Genomic DNA, 20,135 nt, shown 5'->3' on the forward strand with positions numbered 1-20,135 from the left:
AATGAATTTAAGAATTTAGCAGGTTACAAAATAAATTGGCATAAATCCACACTACTCCCTCTAAATTCCCCCTGCCTCTAATGTTCAATATCCTCCCTCTATTCCTGTAAGCAATGTTATCTCCTATTTAGGAATCAAAATATACGCAAAGTTATCAGAGATCACTCACAAAAATTATAGGGAAATCTCTCAAAAGGTGACAGAAGATTTACAGCGATGGAATACTCTCCCACTTTCTTTACAAGGAAGAATTTCTATCCGTTAAGATGAACAAATTCTTCCGCGTCTCTCATTTTTTTATTTTTTCATGATTCCAATTTCTCCTCCACCTAAGTTTCTTGAGCAAATCCAATCTTTGTGATCTCCAAATTTATATGGGAACAATAAACGAGCTAGAATTAAGTCTTCTACTTTTGCAGCGTCCAAATTGATGGGAGGGGTTGTCTCTCCCTAACTTAAAATTTTATTTACTGGGCATTTTCAACTAAGAGCTTTAAAGGTCTGGAATTCGACGATAATTGCAAGGTGCCTTGGAAATCCATAGAGCACTGGCACAGGCACAGCCTAATAGGCTTCAAGACCTTCCATACACCGATTTAAAAGGCAAGAAATTTAAAGTTAAATTTGGCACTATAATTGCTAATTGTTTGACGCAGTATGGAAAAAAGCAGAGAAACTGTTTGAAACAGTACCTAAATTTCATAAACTCTCCCCTCTATGGAATAACACTAATATATTGACAGGAAAGAAACCTTTCACATGCCCACTTTGGGCCACTAAGGGAATTTGTACGCTGGGAGACATCTATAGTAAAGATGGTTTATATTCATTTAATAACTACAGACTTTGTTTGACTACCTGGTTCTTCTTTTTTTTCTTATTTGAGACTGAGATCAGCCATGAAGGCTTACGGAGTTCCATGGAACACATTACTACCTTCGCATCCACTGGCAGGATTGTTTGATCCTGGAAAAGAGTCTAGAGGCCTGGTTTCACAAATTTATAACTCCCTTTTAAAAACAGTGTAAACGTTTGCCAATTGAGGTAGTGTGGGGAAAAGGACTTGGAGCAGGCTGGACTTTCGGCCTGATTGGCTCACGGTATGGTCAAATATGAGTGAAACATCTCGTAATTGGAGTCACCAACTTATTCATTTTAAAAACTATCCATAGAGCCTATGCGACGCCATATAGACGATACAGAATGGGATTAATATCTGATCCTAACTGCACTATATGTCAAAGATCTGTAACTGGTACAATGTATCACATGTTTTGGGAATGTTCAGTAATTAATCATTTTTGGACTCAAGTTGGGTCGGGACTTAGAAGAACTGATTGACCGTTAAGATCACTCCGGATCCTTGCCCTGTGCTTGCTGAATGATGTCTCTTCTTGGAACCTTGGCACAGTGGACAAAAGATTCTTTTTTTCGGGTTTTTCACTGCTGCAAAGAAATCAATAATCACACTTTGGTGGGACACTAAGGCAGACATCTCAAGACTGTGGTTACTAAATATGCAACAAAATAGTTACGATGGAATGCTCCTTAGCTAGATTAAATAAAGCTAAACCAAGAATGGTACAGGCCTGGCAAAGAGCTGTAAAATCTATCGGTGACCTGTTCATTAGGTAGTGAGATGTAGATGTATCTCCTTAGAATTGTGAAGTATCCATATCTAGGGTATTACTATGTCATCTAAAGTACTTATCTTCTATGTAAGTGCTATGTAGTGCTGACAGAATTGGTTTCTTATCTCTGTTTTGTTTAGTTTTGATTGATTTTTATTATTTTTTTTGTTTGTTTGTTTGTTTTGTTTGTATGTGTGTGTTCTTTTGAAAATTTAATAAAAAGTAAATCAAAAAAAAAAAAGTTATAGAAGTTTAAATGTACTGTAAATAAAATGTGCTATATTATTTTTATTTTATTTTATTTATTATAAATATTTTTTACATAACAGGTTTTACCCTAAAATTGGCATAAAATTAAAGCCTTGTGTCTAAATAAGTTATGTTCCAAATTTGAAGTTGATATGAAAAAAATTGAGGTGCCTGTGAGATTTTATTTAGTGTGTCATACCACAAACAGCCACTGGGAGCCATCAAAACTCCTTTGAATTTTGTTTAATGAATTTTTCCCTAGATTTCTCTGTCAATTTTACTTCAATACTCAAAATAACCACCAAATATGGAATCCTGGGACTCAGACCTTTCCAATGATATGTTTGTTGACAAGATTATAAAAAGTTTTGATTCTAAAAGACCGTAATGCATTTTGTAATATGACACTTGACTCCGCCCACTAAGGGGGAGGAGACCGCCATAAGATTTTAAAGTACCATTTCCATGGTAACGCGATGTCCGATTTCAAAAATGGTTTTCACAGGATGAATCTTGGGCTTTTAAGCTTTCAAATGATATATAATTTATGACGATTACTAAAAGATTTTATAGAGAAAAAGGACAACAAAAAAAAAACAACCAAAAGTAACAAAGTAGTGACCATAACAGCTAAGGGGGGTTAAGCCATTTAAGCCCAAGACATCTCATTGCAGTACTCACGCGCTGTGATAAAGCGTTTCTATGCAAACCACATACACCTTAAGTGCACAAACAGATAGCCTTCTCAGAAAGCAGGTGAATACCGATGGCTGTCTTGACAAGTATCCTTGTAAGCAAAGTCGGTTGTTTTAAGTGAATGTAAACAGTAAAGAAAACCTCAACTGTACATCAGTATAACGAATCCATGCATTTCTTATGTAAATAATGTGAATCAATAAATCGTTCACTGCTTTAATAGCTTTAATGGATATTTGCATTTGTTAATGTTTAATAAAATCATTCAGTGTGAATATGGGGGGTGGGGTTGTTGGGGGGCACAAGGGAAATTATACAAACTTGGGACGGCGCATGTCCTAAAAGGTTGAAAACCCCTGTTCTAGAGCAGTGTTCGGTCCTGCTCTGTGGGACTCAGTGTTTTTGTGCATCTCCCTTGTTTGGCACACCTGGGGTCGGATTCACGAAACATTCTTAAGAAAAAACGTTTTCTTAACTGCCAATTTCTTCTTATTTTTTAACATAAAAAAAGTTAAGAATATTTTGCATTCGAAAAAAACATTTCTTCTTAAGAATGTTCTTATCTTTTTCCTTAAGATTTTTCTTAAGGAAGCTTGTGAACTCAAATAGACAATCCTTTAAGTGTAACTTAATCAGTGTGTCTTCAGTCATGTATTGAGTCAGATAAACACTTTCATTTTTTTATTCTTAAGAAAAAAACTAAAATGTTCTTAAGAAAATATCTGAGAATTTTTCAAGAACTGCACTTAAGAACATACTTGCGAACTTTGTGGAATTTATCTTAAGAATTGACTAGGCTCAATTTTAAAGACAATTTTTCATGAATCCATGGCCACAACAACCTTGGTTCAAATCTGGGTTACGGCAGACTTTTGCCATCGAGCAACGGGGACATCAGGCTAATTTTTGCCACCTCATCCTTCATCTGGAATTTCTGTCTGAAGCACGGCGGCGTTCTGTCTTGCCTGCCTGCAGCCAAGAGATCTGGCTAGCTACTGCCAGGTGTAGTCGTGGCCGAGAGGTTAAGGTGATGGACTCAAAATCCATTGGGGTATCCCCACGCAGGTTCGAACCCTGCCGACTATGGATGGCATTTTCGGTGCCTTCCAAAGGCCTTTGCTCTCTCTGCCATAATTTCTTTAAGGCTTCTGCTCAGCAGTTTGTGGGGATACTGCTGTTATATAAAATATAAGAGACCTGTACAGCACAAGAGCCCAGATAGCTCAGTCGGTAGAGCATCAGACTTTTAATCTGCGAATCAAGGCTTTAAGTTGCTGTGTGGTCTTAAACTGTAAGCTCTGCTGCTGACTCACTACTAGAGTGGTGTTTGTTCCTCTTCGGGGGGACCCACAGCGCCTTGTGTTTTTGTGCATCTCCCTTGCTTGGTACACCTGAGTCTGATGGTCAGCTCATTAGGAAAGAGCGCACATGAAGTGAACTGAGTGAGTCGGATAAGAGAGACCTAGGAAACGTGCAGTGCTGTGGGACCCCAGGGCCACCACTGAAAAATGCGTTGTGGCTGCAGCAGCCCTGGTTTGAATCCGGGTCAAGGCTGCCTTTTACTTCAAGCAACAGGGACTCCGGGCTACTTTTAGCCACCTCATCCTTCAGCTGGATTATGTGTCTGAAGCTTATCAGTGTGTCTTCAGTCATGTATTGAGTCAGATAAAGACTTTTTTTTCTTAAGGAAAAAAACTAAAATGTTCTTAAGAACATATTTGAGAATTTTTCAAGAACTGCATTTAAGAATCTGTGGCTGCAACAACCTCGGTTCAAATCTGGATTATGGCAGCCTTTTGCCATCGAGCAATGGGGACATTGGGCTCCTTTTTACCACCTCATCCTTCAGCTGGAATTTGTGTCTGAAGTGCGGTGGCATTCTGTCTTGCTTGCCTGCAGCCAAGAGAGATGGCGGGCTGCAACCAGGCGTAGTTGTGGCCGAGGTTGTTGGTTCGAGTCTCAGGCCAGCAATACTATGACTGAGGTGCCCTTGAGCAAGGCACCGAACCCCCAACTGCTCCCCGGGCACCGCAGCATAAATGGCTGCCCACTGCTCCGGGTGTGTGTTCACTTTGGATGGGTTAAATGCAGAGCACGAATTCTGAGTATGGGTCACCATACTTGGCTGTATGTCACATCACTTTCACTTTCGTAAGCTCTGCCGCTGACTCACTACTAGAGTGGTGTTTGTTCCTCCTCAGGGGGACCCACAGTGCCTCGTGTTTTTGTGCATCTCCCTTGCTTGGCACACCTGAGTCTGATGGTCAGCTTGTTAGGAAAGAGCGCTCATGAAGGTAACTGAGTGAGTCAGATAAGAGAGACCTAGGAAACTTGCAGTGCAGTGTGTCCCCAGGGTTGCTACTGAAAAACCCCAATCCACAGGATGAGATGTGGCTGCCTGCCTTCTTCTGGTTGGGACCGCTGTTTTGTCTAGGGGCCAATCTGACTCCCACTGCTAGTCGACAGTAAGAGCAGAGTTGGCTCGAGTATCAGTCATGCTTATTGACAGTGTAAGATGATTTACGGTTAGCCGTGTTGGAAACCAACCACGAATTTGCATGTTGGTATCTTAGAAAACACTCAGCCATCACAGGTGTTTCACCAGACGGTTACATTGCGCATGTCCTAAAAGGTTGAAAACCCCTGTTCTAGGGCAGTGTTCGGTCCCTGCTCTGTGGGACTCAGTGTTTTTGTGCATCTCCCTTGTTTGGCACACCTGGGGTCGGATTCACGAAACGTTCTTAAGATAAAACGTTTTCTTAACTGCCAATTTCTTCTTATTTTTTAACGTAAAAAAAAAAGAATATTTTGAATTCGAAAAAACAATTCTTCTTCTTCTTCTTTTTCCTTAAGATTTTTCTTAAGGAAACTTGTGAACTCAAACAGACAATCCTTTAAGTGTTAGTTTATCAGTGTGTCTTCAGTCATGTATTAAGTCAGATAAAGACTTTCATTTTTTTATTCTTAAGAAAAAACTAAAATGTTCTTAAGAACATATTTGAGAATTTTTCAAGAACTGGACTTAAGAACATACTTACGAACTTTGTGGAATTTATCTTAAGAATTGACTAGGCTCGTTTATGAAGACGATTTTCATGAATCCGTGGCTGCAACAACCCCAGTTCAAATCTGGGTTACGGCAGCCTTTTGCCATCGAGCAACGGGGACATCAGGCTAATTTTTGCCACCTCATCCTTCAGCTGGAATTTGTGTCTGAAACACGGTGGCATTCTGTCTTGCTTGCCTGCAGCCAAGAGATCTGGCTAGCTACTGCCAGGTGTAGTCGTGGCCGAGAGGTTAAGGCGATGGACTCGAAATCCATTGGGGTATCCCCGCGCAGGTTCGAACCCTGCCGACTACGGAAGGGTTTTTTCCTTCTCTCTTTAGTTTTCAGTGCCTTCCAAAAGCGTTTGCTTTCTCTGCTGTAATTTCTTGGAGGCTTCTGCTCAGCAGTTTGTGGGGATACTGCTGTTATATAAAATGTAAGAGGCCTGTACAGCACAAGAGCCCGGATAGCTCAGTCGGTAGAGCATCAGACTTTTCAGCTCTGCTGCTGACTCACTACTAGAGGGGTGTTTGTTCCTCCTCGAGGGGACCCACAGCGCCTTGTGTTTTTGTGCATCTCCCTTGCTTGGCACACCTGGGGTCAGATTTACGAAACATTCTTAAGAAAAAAGTTTGAAACACTTTATAATAACGTTCTGTTATAAGTCGTTTATAAATTATTAGGTAATAATGAACGAATCATTTACAAAACATGACTATACATTCATAAATGATTAATAATTGATAAGTTAACATTTTAGTAATGTTTTATTAATTCAGTTATAAGTCACTTATAAGTTATTAGTTAATGATGAATGAATCATTTACAAAACATGACTATATGTTCATAAATGATTAATGAGTGTTATGCTAACGATTTACAAATGTGTTGTAAGTTATCTAAAAAAAAAGTTCAAATCATGAAAAATCAAACTGATCATTAGTAGATGGTTTATAAGTTATTAGTTGATACATTATTTATCACTTATAAATCATTAAAGTATTTCAAAATTGTTTTGTATAATTATCTCAATAAACAATTGTTAATCATGAACAAATGATGAATACACCAATAGTAAATGATCAGTATGTGATTTATTGACGAAGTTGTAAGCCCGTCTGTGTTCAAAAGCACAAACATGCAGGTATGCTAAAGCACTATTTTTAAGAAGAGTAATTCATATGTTTTGAAGTGGATAAACATTTATAAATGCCTTAGTCAGGTGATTCCAGTGGCTTGTGTTAAATCCTTTCACTCATCAGCACAGACTTGTGTTCTGTGTGGAGTGTGTGGATCTAGTGATGAAGTGAACCCCTTCCACTGAAGCTCACATCAGGTGCACAGAGTTAAAGACTCCATGTGTGTCAGAGAAGACCCTCACCAGTCAGCACTTACACTGCAGTACACACTACAAAGTGTTCAACACCTGTTATAGATGATGTGTAAACGCATGAATAAATCATTTACAAAGCTTTCTGCATCCCCTAATCTGAAGTGAAATCTATTCATCACTTGTAAATGTGTTACATATCATTTGCAGATCTTTATAAATTATGTACAAACTGCAATTTGTAAATTTACCATGTATTTGCCATATGCAAAGGTTCTGGTATACCTTTCAGTTACAGGATATACAAACAGTTGATCATGTGAGGCACTGAAGGTTCTAATCACAGCGGTGTGATCATACGCTCCAGGGACCCGCCTAGAGTGATCGTACGCTTTAAAGGGTTAATACGCTATTATTGCATACTGTTTTATAATTGATTACAATACTGAGGTGCAGATAATTGCCACTATTTGCAATAAGTAGTATAAATAGCAGTGTAAATAGCATCCATCACTATTTGCACTTAGTGTAGAAAATATGCTATTTTTACTTGAAATAGCCGCTGCCAAATAATTATTAATAGAATAGAACAGGACAGAAATAACAGGAACCAAAGTAATAATGACTCACTGTGACACATATTCAGAGCAGATGAATCTGGAACAAGTGGCTCGATGATCCCGGAGGAATGTGGCACACCCAATTTCCCCACCTCATTATTTTCCCTCTTATAGTGTTTCGCTTATGTATTGATACAAACTCTTTTAAATGAACATTTTAGAATTGCGTACTATTGTTAACAGAGGTCACAGGTATGCCATGTTTGGTATCTTTTGACTGCATTGACATCCATTTATGTTATATGTTGGTACGTATGGAAGGTATATATATTAGTGTTACCAGAATCTTTAAGAATCTTCATCAACATCCAATCAAAGACCATATGCAAAACATATGCCTGAGGATAAAGGGTCATAAACTTTCCCTTAGAAGGTACACTTTCTCACCGGCTCACTCAAATCCTGAGGGGGTGTGACATTGTCACGCTTTATAGATCACTGATCACCAGATCAAGGGGGTTCTTTTAGATTCAGGAATTCCAGGAGAAGATGCTGAGCTGAGAGTCTTAAAAACCACCCCAAGTCTGCGGTTCTGTTAGATTCTGAGAAGACGAGGATGTGAGCTAGAATGCTTCTAAGGACACCCTAAGTTTGTGCCAGGATCTCAGCTGATGTCTCTCTTCCAGTCACCATTGAGTCAGAACATCTTTGGAATTCATCACTCTTCAAACCCAGAAGAACGTGATCGCGACTCCTACACCACCGAACCTCCAAACCATCAAGACTTTCATCCGAGACTGCATCCCGATGCTCGTTCCAGGCTAAAGCAATGCAAGTATCGTACATTTAACTAAACGAAACAGAGGTTTAGTATGCTATAGACCCTGTTATAAACGGCAGTGATGGTTTCACTAGGTGGTTAACTGATTTTTTTCATAGCTTAATTTTCTGTTTTTCCTGATGGTTTCATCCATCAAATCTCATTCACCCTCCCCTTCCCCTATAAGAGATATTTTTTTTTTTTGTTTGTTAGACAAACAATTTTGTTAGTATTAATTAATAAATAAACTCTTGTGCACAAATTACATGAGTTTCTGATTCTAACTTGCAAATCAATGTCCCTTTACGATTTTGATCCTCGCTACATGCTCTGATGCATTAATACTATTGAAAGTATTTTCTGTGGCCACGAAATATCCTTTCTTAGAGTTGATATGAAATTAAGCTGAATGTTCCCTGGACGAACAGATTAGTTGATGCCAATTTAATTCTGCTACAGTTACTACTGGCAGTTCATATAAATAATCATAATTAATCATAATTAATTGTAATTATTTATATACATTTTCCTTTTGAGCTAATTTACTACAACTATTCCCCACCTCCAGTTCACTCATGTGTTTGAAGATGAAACGTCACATGGAGCGCATTGCGTATCCCATGCAGTGTCTTCAGATCATGCATACATCAAATTTCAGCAAATGTAGCAGGTAATCCAGGAACTACATGCATACAGAGAATTCACATACTATTCACATAGCATACCGCAATATAGTAGGAGTTGTATGGTAGTATGCCATTGCAAACACAGCTTCTGTACTGGTTTCAGTGTACTTGAGTTATATTTAGCAGATTCTGGTTAATAGCATGGCATTTCGAACACAGCAAAACATGTCTACTCTTTGATGAAGCAGGAGCAATGTAGTAAAGAAAAGAGAAACCTAAACTAAAGTATCAATCTCATGATGCTGGTATTGATCCGATTATACCAATAGCGGCGTTGGTATTGATAGTACTATCGATATTAGGATTGATCTGCCACCCCTGCTACTTTTAGCCTTAAGGTAATTGTACACTGATTCCAAAATTCATGAAATTTTCGGACATTAAAAAATAAATACAACCTCACGTTGTGTCAATCACATTTACACACTGCCTCCAAAACTTTCGTCCGTCATAAAAATATTCGGACCAGGTTCAATTTTCTGCATTTTCACATCCATAGCAAGCATTTTGATGGGAAAGGGTGAAGAATACGAAAAAAACGCATATAAAAATTTCGGACTCAGTGTGCAAGGACCTTTACTCTGGAGTTGGGTCATCTTCTGCCTATGCTACCATGTCCCTTTTTACCCTCCTGGCTATAAATATGCAATCTAAATTAACACCATATCAGTAGACATAGCGAATGAGAAATCCCCAGTGTTTGATATATTCTTTATTTGATACTCTGTTTTCTGCTGCGCTCCGTTGAGCTATGCTCTGTATGTTGTTAGGATGACAAAAAGGTATTTTTTTTAGCCTGGTCTGCCTCAGTGGTCTAATAGCAGCACTCACTAACTCACTCACTTCCATCAACACACCTGCCTGGAAGTTTCTAGTAAGACCTTGATTAGCTGCTTCAGCTGTGTTTAATTAGGGTTGGAGCTAAACTCTGCAGGACACCGGCACACCAGAACAGAGTTTGGAGACTCTTGGTCAAAATGATTGAGATGGCCAATCAAATCAAAGACTGAATTCTAGATGTTGATATAAAAATTTAATTAATTTAATGATATAATTTATGATATAAATGTTAGAAGACTGGCAGGAACATCCAATGATGCAAACTACTTGATGACTTTAAACACATCATTTACGTCAGGGGTTCTCAAAGTCTACATTCAAAGGTCCAAATCTGAATTTTCATCAATGTCAAAGGTCCTGAACAGTTGGTTATTACAAAACTTGTTTTTAATAAGCATGCATAACAAATCAACACAATTTTTTTTTGAAAAAAAATAAAGTGCCTTTTGCATTCAAAATACGTTAATAACAAGTGCAAAAGTGGCAAAACAATTTTTCACTGGCCAATGCTGATGCCGATATTTAGAAATCAGTGCAGCGGATGGCCAATCTGTGCAAACAAGCCTGCACCGGCCCTTTACGGGCCCACTTAGGGCTAGTCTAAGGGCCCCCAGCGGGCTGAGAGTTTGCTCACTGGCAAAACGTTGGCCCCTTAGCACTGGCAGCCCACACTATTAATCTACAACAGGTTTCACTTTAAATATTTTTCAGCTACTATAACTTAATTACAATAGAAATAGGCTGCTTTACATGTCCAAAATATTATATAATATTATTACAATGTGTTATGGAAAATCTAATTCTCTGCTGACCGGGCTGAGTGTGAACCTGTCATGCACACAGCACATAATATAATTGGGTGACTATTTTCATAAAGTTTAATGAATACATATAGAAAACTTGCATGAAGCAAAATGGATTTTATTACAATATAGGAAATCAAATAAATATATACTCATATAACATGTTATTTGTACAATGAAACAATTAAAATCAGGCAGTATAAATGTGTTGTGTGCCTTTTTGTTGCTAAGGAAACGAGTACATGGGGAGGCATTATAAAAAAGCAAGCCAGCAGGATAAATTTATGAACGTGTAAAAAGTTCAGGGTTTGGAAAGAAAAAAAAAAAAAAACACATGCACTGTTTCATCAGAGGACAAATCTGCAGACATAGAGGTCTTTATCATATAAATGCATGTAAGTTTATTCTCTTATTTCTGTATTATAAATGCCATATGTGTAGTGAACACATACACATAAACAAAACTAAACAAAACGTCAATAAAATATTCATAATGAATACTTTACCACTAAATAATTCAGCATTAACAGTGCAACATATAACAACATGGCAATCATTTTAAATGTTGTATAAACTCAAGTATAAACAAACATTCACCAAAGCCTTTTCAGAAAACACTATCACTGTAAGAGGAAGAATTAACTGGACAATAATATGTGTATGGCTTCTTCAAAGCCATCAGATTATGACTGCAAATCGTCGAGTTGATTTCTGTCTTATAAACCAATCATAAATCAAATAACAAAACACATGTACTGAAAATAATACAAAAATTAATTGGGCAAAAAAAAAAAAAAAAAAAAAAATCATTTACATGATGTGAGATGCTTCCGATTAAAAAGTTTACAAAGAGAGTGACATAAGCACTTATTTCTGAAATATAAATTTATACAAACTGAAAGCAGCTTGTAATGGGACACGCCAAACCTCTGAACCAATGGGTCGGTTCTGATGGAGCCGCAAAGAGCAGGGAAAAACAATCTCAGATCCACATAAAATAATCCATACAAATATAGTAATTATTTCATAAATTAATAAGGCAATTTTCCATACTTGACGTGGACTGTAAAAATTGAAAAAAAAGAAAAACAAGAAAAAAAAAACTGATAAAAACCAACCAAACCAACCAATATCAGTACATTTAAACAGAGCCATATATCTGGGAAAGCTGTTGATTTCTTCAGGTTGGACAATTCTCAACTTTATTGCCTGTATAGCCACCCAAAAGTGAATCAGACTGTGAATCTGGCCTACATTCACCACTATAAGCAGGAGAACATCTAGTAACCAACACTGCTGCAGCCTTGATAGAGGAGTTTAGTGAAGTTTACTGCTTCTAATAGCAACACAGATTTACATCAGTGTGTATATGTACAGTGCAGTCTTTCACAGCAGGAAAGAAAGAGTGAGGCAACTATTCAAAGGATTTAAAGGACATTTAGTGATAATACTAATCTTATATTTAGTTATATGACAAACTGAAGCCAAATATGTTTTTAATCATTAATACAGCATTATTTATGAATAACACTCTTAAACAGTGTTTCTCATATACATATAATCTGTTATACACACACACACACAATTTCATTTACAGTCTGTTAATTTCAAAATAATGTAAAAAAAAAAAAAAAAAACACAAAAACATGAATGCCTTCAGTGATTCCATAATACAATTGTTTTTTTTTTTTTTTTTTTTTTTTTTTTTTTTAAGTGTCTGTTCTTAAGAAAGTGTTGGTCTTTGAGCTCCCTTCTACACTGTAGCACAACTAAATGTTTTCTTTTCTTTCTCTTTTGTTGTTGCATAAAAGATTATAAATATATATAAGATATACCCCAGCACGGTCCCTTGACTGGTTTTAGGAGTTCTGGGCACTTTTTAGCTGATCAGACTGCGAGACACTAGCTTGTAATATCAGGAAATAAGAGTAGGCTGGTTTCAACAGGTTTTTATAGCGGGGCATGTATGAAAGTTCCTGTCCCGTGCACAGTGGGAGCCACATAGAGTGTAATTAGGTTAACCAGATGTCTTGATTTATCCGGGACAGTCTCAGCCTCTTCAGATGTGCCCCTTACAGTGTATTCTCAATGTGTTATTGTTTGTGGTTAATGATGACAATGCAATCTGATGAATTCATGCAAACTGATTTGCCAATTCTAGAACATCTTTTCAGAAAATCAGCTTGTAATCTAACTGCAGTAAGTAAGCGCAAGGACCTTCTCAAGTCTCCTAGCAAGGTTAAGCTAAAGAGATGCCCGGATGAAAATCGGTTTCCAATGACAAAGAAAAGGTGTTTTGTTTTCACTTTAAATGTTAATTTATGTTGTTCACAGACAATTTTGTCTCATTCTCTAGAAAACATCTCAGTGAAATGAAAAATGATGTTGCAATCAGTAAATTTATCACCACTGTAAATTCACATGTAAATGTCACAATCTACAGAAACAATATATTTGTCATTATTTATTTTGTTATTTGCATTCTGTTTATTCTGCTGAAAATTTGGGTAAACTGAATAAAACAGGAGAGAGGTTGAAACATGATCAAACTAAAGATATGACACCAAATATGATATGCACCAGCTACATGGTACAACAGTTCCTCTTATAACAGCATAATATGAAACTGATGTTATTCCATCATTTCAGTCAACGGTGGCTGGTGATGCTCCACAGAAATCCACCCCCTGTGTATCCTACACGTATAAATATCAGGAAATGTTATAAACCTGTACAGCAGTGTCCAAAAGTCTGAGAACACTATCGATAATAATAATTTTTTTGAAATCTATTCTAATAAAAAAAATAAAAAAGTTGTCATCATATATTATATAATTAGCATAACAATTTACATAAAAAAATACGATAGAAAAACAAAGTACACACATTTATTCTGATATGCAGCGTACAAGCTGCCCATGTCTCATCTGAGAATGTTCAAAATACATCAAAATACATCTTAAAAGAAAGCAAAAAAATCAGACTTTTGTAGAATGTAATTAACATTGGTAAACTGACAAATCTGGTTAAATTTCATTGAGCAAATCTGAAATATTTATACTTTATATGTGACCCTGGACAACAAAACCAGTCATAAGGGTCAATTTTTCGAAATTGAGATTTATACATCATCTGAAAGCTGAATAAATAATCTCCACATATATGTGTTTTTTAAAAAGAACAAAATATATCATAGAAAAAAAAACTTTTTGAAAATCTGCAATCTGAGGGTGCAAAAAAAAAAAAATCTAAATCTAAATACTGAGAAAATCATCTTTAAAGTTGTCCAAATGAAGTTCTTAGCAATGCATATTACTAATCAAAAAATAAGTTTTGATATATTTACAGTAGGAAATTTACAAAATATCTTCATGGAACATGATCTTTACTTAATATCCTAATGATTTTTGGCATACAAGAAAAATCTATAATTTTGATCCATACAATGTATTTTTGGCTATTGCTACAAATATACCCCAGTGACTTAAGACTGCTTCTGTGCTCCGGGGTCACACATGTCACAACCTCATTTTTTAATCATAAATCTTTGTTTATATAGTATCTAGGCTTTAAAAACATGTTGATCCAACTGTACAACTTTGATATGAGAAGAAACCCACAACAGGGGGTGGAAAAACAGTACAATAACACTTGTTTTTTGATTGCTTTTACCAGAAATACAAAGCACATTACAGAAAAACAAGGAATCTTAAGATGGGACAGAAGAGAAACCCAAGAAGTATGATGGCACTACACTTGTTCTGCAAACATTTCGGTTGAAATCAGCGGTCAGTCTCAGTTCGTGCTGGGTGACTGCCATCCACTCTCATGAAACATTATCCTTCAGGGTCTTTCAAACCGAGCTTAAAACAAGAGATGTTAAAAGACTGTTTCAAGATTTCCTTTGAATCCTGTTTGAGCTCGTATATTCCACCAAGTTGTCTGCTCAACTGTGCAACACACGAAGTTTCAGTGTTTCAAACACGGCTTGGAAGGACTTGTAATACACACAGCTGAAGTCCCCAGCTTTGCTTGATGAGATATCCAATTGTTTGTCAGAAGAGCGAATCAGTTGCCCTTTGTTTGAAAAACTCTCACCTCCAGTCCACAAACTGAGCTCAAATAATACAGAGAAATAACTGCACTTCAAAACAATGACCAACAATAAACAGATTATAAAAGCGTATAAAACACAAAGAGGAGACAAGAAATAACAGTCACAGAAGCAGTTCAACTGCTAGCTGCCCCGGATAATCACACACACACACACACACACACACACACACACACACACACACACACACACACACACACACACACCACACACACACAACACACACACACACACACACACAGAGAGAGAGAGATTTAGGGATTTCAGTCCTGACCAAAATCCTAAAACATGTTCTTCTGCAAAAAAGAGAAAGAGTAAACCATGTCCATGTTCTTTTATAGCTGATGTTATTTTTATTAGTTGTTATAGTAACTAATGCAAAAAAGGGATGAAAAGAATATTGTGTGAGTGTATACTTTACAAAAAACAAAACAAAAAAAAAACACTAGTTCTTACACAACAAAAGAAGATGTGTGTAATAATGCAGTGGTGCATGATAGCTATGAGAGATGCTGTTTGTTCAGTCTTTAAAATATGCACACATATGTTACACAGATCCAGTCTCTGCTCGACTGTCCGTACATGCAGGCAGCTCCCTTTACTGGGAGACAGATAAAAGGGGATTTTGGTTCCTATGTACAATTGCTTATATACCGTAGATATCTCTATTTGATTTGTCTCAGGGTTGTCAAACGGAGGAATCTCAGAAAGCCTCGAGATGATAAACCCACAATAATAATGGGTGGTAAAGTCAAAAAATAAATAAATAAATAAACGCAATAGCTGCAAAGTATAGATCTGGTGTCCCAGTTGTATGAACATATCAGGCCCAGATGGAGAGATACAGCATCCCACGCATTCATAGGGTCTGCATCCTAACACAATGTCATAACAATGCAACCTCAGATCCAATTTATTTCATGTCTCTTTCAAGTTAATCTGAGATCTGTGTCCTAACCAGCCTTGAGCATGACAGTCACAAAAATCAGTTTCCTCGTGACTGTACATCAATTATCTGCGTCACATCTTGCAGCAGTGATGATAGACAAGATTACTTGTCACTGCAACACTGTAAATGGTGAGATTTGGTAACTGATTGCCCTGATGAAATGCAAGTTTTTTGGAGTTGGCCAGTGGGACGCCAGCTTTAATGACCCACTGTAACAAACCTCATCTCACTTCTATCTGTAGCTATGACCCGGATAGCATTTGGCTGATCATTTTAAGACTGTTTTGGTCTAACGGTGGTACAATGAGAATGAATAAAGATGCTAAACTGCAGGTTATTAGGAATGGTTGGTGTTGCAGCTGGTGGAAGTTTTAATACAGTATACTGAAAACCTGTTGAGATATTAAGGAAAATACGCAATTATGGCTCTGGCTCTTTTGAGGAGCTCTGATTGAAAGAAAGGGATTGCAAAGTTGTGCTTTGGCAGGCTTTGTAAGGGAATAAACTTGGGTTTTATGTTTATGTTGGGGCCATATTACGGGACAGACCCAGCAATTCATTCGAATCACAACGCTGACTTGCCTGGCTTTATGCTTGTGGATAATATTTCTTTTAAGTGCTTATGTATGCATCTGAGTCTCAGTATCGATGAGACTGATGAGAGTGCTGAGATGAGGACGAGTATCCCATGGTGCTTTGCGACTGGGTAGAGCCTTGGACATTGCTCTGGTAGCCTAGCCGCGAACTGGAGTGCTGCAATGAAGAAAGAAAATTAATTACTGAAGTTATAGAGTATTTTGCATGAACAAGCATTGACCAAGTTTTTTTGTAATACTGAGCTGAACACTAACCTGTAACTAACTGAACACAACTGACTTGTATATTGTTACATGATAAACATTTATTTCATTTATACACTGATGTGTTTCAAATGACTCAAGAGTTTTTCTCTGACTGCTTTGATGAGAGATGGCAAGAGATGTGTTAGATATCATTCATTTTTATGATTACAATTTTGTCAAATATTTTTTTCTTGATTACACATCTTGATTTGGTGGTTCTTTTATTTTGCAATTTCAATGTTTTATTTATTTTGTTTTAAGGAATAAAATACGAAACTGCATTGTGTTGGCTATAAATTAAGAACAGGCAGTGGTTTACCTTTTTATAATAATAATAATAATAATAATAATAATAATATATTGTAAAACATTCTTACAATGTGATAGAAGTTAAGCATAAGAATAAAACAGTATAGGCCTTTTTTATTTTTTTATTTGGGGGGGGGCAAAAATAGTCTACATAAAAAAACATCATTCACAAACATGACACTGAATAAAATGTTATCTTATAAAAAAAGATTTAAATCAACAAACGGACAGAGTTTCAAGTGTTGGCGGCTCCATTAAATTAAATTTGGATTGCATTCTTTATGTTATAAATGATCATGTTGGGTACAGAATGTCGGGTATAACATTCATCATCAACGTCAGTCTTTCAAACAAGTAAAGGAAACATTTGATGGAGGAATATCTATAATATCTAGATACTAAATACACTTACACATTCCTGCTTACATTATAAATGATTACTCAGTGGCTTCAATAACAATGTAAAAAGTTCAGATTTTTGTGTTAGAAGTAGTCAGACTGAGACAAGTTTTCATAATTTTCACACTGGAATGGTATCGGTGTTATCTCTGGCTAAACACTAGGTTGTGCTAGAACACACGAGCAGTGCTTTCAGCTGGGTGTCTGAAGAAGAAAGACTATTCTCTGTGTAGGATATTACCATAGGAACTGAGGCACTGAGTTACTGCTGTGGTGAAATGTGGAGCTTTTGCTTAGGTTGAAGATGAAAATCTGACCATAAAGCTTGAGATATGAGGCTCACACTGTTCAACTGTCTGCTGGGTGCAGGGTTTCCACACTTTTATTAACTTCAAATTCAAGGACCTTTCAAGGACTTTCCAGCTCCAATACCCTCAAATTCAAGGACTTGATGTGGGGACACATTTCAAGTGAGAGCAAGGTTACATTGTGTTATCTTGTAAGATACACTGTTACAGTTTTCATGTCTCAAACACAACTATGCAAAAAAGCCTTTATTTTTGGCCATATGACAGAGATCTGATATTCTATTTGTCGTATTTCTGTTTTGCATAAAACTGAAGAATATTCGGTACATCCTATGCTGTATTCTAAAATGATCTGATATTAACTTTTGCATTAGGGTTGCCGACTTCAGAAAATGAAAATAAGGGACAGCTGTGATTCTTTATAGGAAAATAAGGGACGCTCAAAATATTTGTTCTGTACCACATGACCATGTCATTTCCATGTCTACAGTTAAGTATGTGTATAAAAGGTGTATAAAAGGTTCTCAGAAATAATCACATTTGTTTTGCATAACCTATATATAGTTATTCTAAAAATAAAGTTTAATGTCATACAAAAAAATGTCACGTATGTTATACACAAAGCATCGGCCTGAGTCAATTTTACCACTATAGAAATCTGACTGCACAAGTGTAGTGATTTAGGAGGTGAATATACTGTGAAATTACACAATATATGGCATAAAATTTGAAAAACTTCAATCAATAAAGCATTTTTTTTTAAAACAATGACATTTAAGATTTTGAACTAAAATGTAGGCCTAATTGCAACCATATAGCCTATGAATTCATGAAAATGAATATTTTTCAATTAAAGAGAACTTGGAGTGTGTAGGCTGTTTTTGTTGCTTGAGTTTTTGTTTCTTCAATTATTAATGAGAGGTCCAGGTTTAGGAATATGCTAGAAGTTAGGGTTACTATTTTAAAAGCGTTAGCTTGAGCTGTGAAGTGGGAGTCAGGAACCAGCCGACATAGGATAAAGCGACTTCCTAAAGCCAACCTCTAATTTCGCAATTCAAACAATTAAAACAACAAAAAGAATGATTAATTTGTTATTTGTATGGTCTAGATGGTCATACGTCGTATGCCTGCGAATACGATACAAACTGCGTTTTCGTATAGCTTTCATACAGAACACTTCTCTGATGCTTTAAATACAGGACAATTCTGTATTATACTGAACGGTTGGCAACCCTATATTGTATGGATTTTATTGAAAAGAGCTTAGGCTCATGTTACCAGAAGATTTAAGATATATGAATATGCTTTTAAGTTTCTCTTGCCTCATGGGTTAACATCTTAACAAGCAAAGCAATTCAGCATTAATTTCACGGCATGTCTGTGAAACGTTGAGGTATCGTAGTAGTTTCGTGCAAGCGTGAACGTCATGCCAAAGTACCTCATGCAGGAAACACTTACCGTAACACGTAATTGCGCATAACTAAAGTTAATTAAGCAAGTTAAGCATAGGCCACGAAGTGTTGGCGAAATAACACATTAACGGACCAGAGGGAATAATATGGAATTTTTTCCTGAAAACTTCTTGCACAAAATAAATTCAAGCACTTTCAAGGGCCTGTATCTATGTATGTTTATTTTCAAAAACTTTCCAGGGCCTTGATGTTTTTTTTTTTTCACAAAATATTAACAAACTCTAAAACCCGTGGGAACCCTGAGGGTTTCTTGTTTCTAATCATTCACCAAAAACACACCAAAAACACTCTACTAACACACAACTGACACACACTGTCACAGCTGACGCAACTGCTCTCACACTGCGACGCAGTTTTCTCTCAATTAACTGCTAATTGTCACGGTGTCTGTTCTGTGTCTCCCTGGGTGGCCACTAGAGGTCTCACTTCCCCTTCCCTTATCAGTCGTCCACCCCACTTTAGCTAACTGCATTTTCCCCATATGTCCCTTGTCTGTGTTGTCATCACTGCTCATTGCACTTCGCAGCTGTCCGTGGTTATCAATCATTGCACTTCAGCCATTTCCCCGTTAGCCTCATGTCAGTTGCACTGTGTATAATACCCCTTGTTCGTCCATTGTCCCGGAAAATTCTCTTTTTGTTGAATGTCACACTTTTCCTGTTTGTTTCTGTCATTGTCACGGAGTCCTTGTTGAATGTCTGGTCCTGTGTTTTCCCCGGGTTCCCTGGTTTCTCCGTGTCGTGTTTTCTGGCTGTTGTTGTTATATGTTTCGTGTGTTTGGGGTTCTTACGGATTACCTGGATGTTGACCTTTGCCTGGATGTTTTCCCCCCTGATTTTGGGATTGCCTCAATAAAACACTGCACTTGGATCTACCTGTCTGTGTGCGTGTCGTGACAGAAGGACTCCGTCATTGCCTAGATCCAGCGGTGTGGGGATTTCAGAATCTGTCCCCCCACCAGCCCATGGAGGAACGGAGGGGGAGATTCCGGAACTTAAACCACCCCGTCGTCAAAGGGGGAGTGAGGTGGGTGGCCTGGCGCAATTGTTTTGGACCATGGCGGTCGGGCTAGGTTATAATG

General features: G+C 37.2%; 1 protein-coding gene and 2 non-coding genes across 4 annotated transcripts in view; 2 read left to right on the plus strand and 1 right to left on the minus strand.

Moving 5' to 3' along the window:
* The first annotated feature begins 3,580 nt into the window (after window positions 1–3,580).
* trnal-caa lies at window positions 3,581–3,662 on the plus strand. Its single transcript has one exon. It is a non-coding gene; the product is annotated as a tRNA-Leu (tRNA).
* Window positions 3,663–5,855: 2,193 nt separating this feature from the next.
* Window positions 5,856–5,937, plus strand: trnas-cga. The gene has a single exon. It is a non-coding gene; the product is annotated as a tRNA-Ser (tRNA).
* An 8,106-nt stretch (window positions 5,938–14,043) lies between these two features.
* LOC109051600 (cyclin-dependent kinase 19) overlaps window positions 14,044–20,135 on the minus strand; it is a 49,628-nt gene continuing 43,536 nt past the window's right edge. For both annotated transcript variants that reach the window (XM_042746803.1, XM_042746802.1), the window contains exon 13: window positions 14,044–16,477. In XM_042746803.1, the coding sequence (XP_042602737.1) occupies window positions 16,364–16,477 (114 nt within the window). In that variant the 3' untranslated portion in view covers window positions 14,044–16,363. The remainder of the gene's footprint in view (window positions 16,478–20,135) is intronic.

This window comes from Cyprinus carpio, chromosome B20 (genome assembly GCF_018340385.1).
Source record: "Cyprinus carpio isolate SPL01 chromosome B20, ASM1834038v1, whole genome shotgun sequence".
Taxonomy (NCBI): Eukaryota; Metazoa; Chordata; class Actinopteri; order Cypriniformes; family Cyprinidae; genus Cyprinus; species Cyprinus carpio.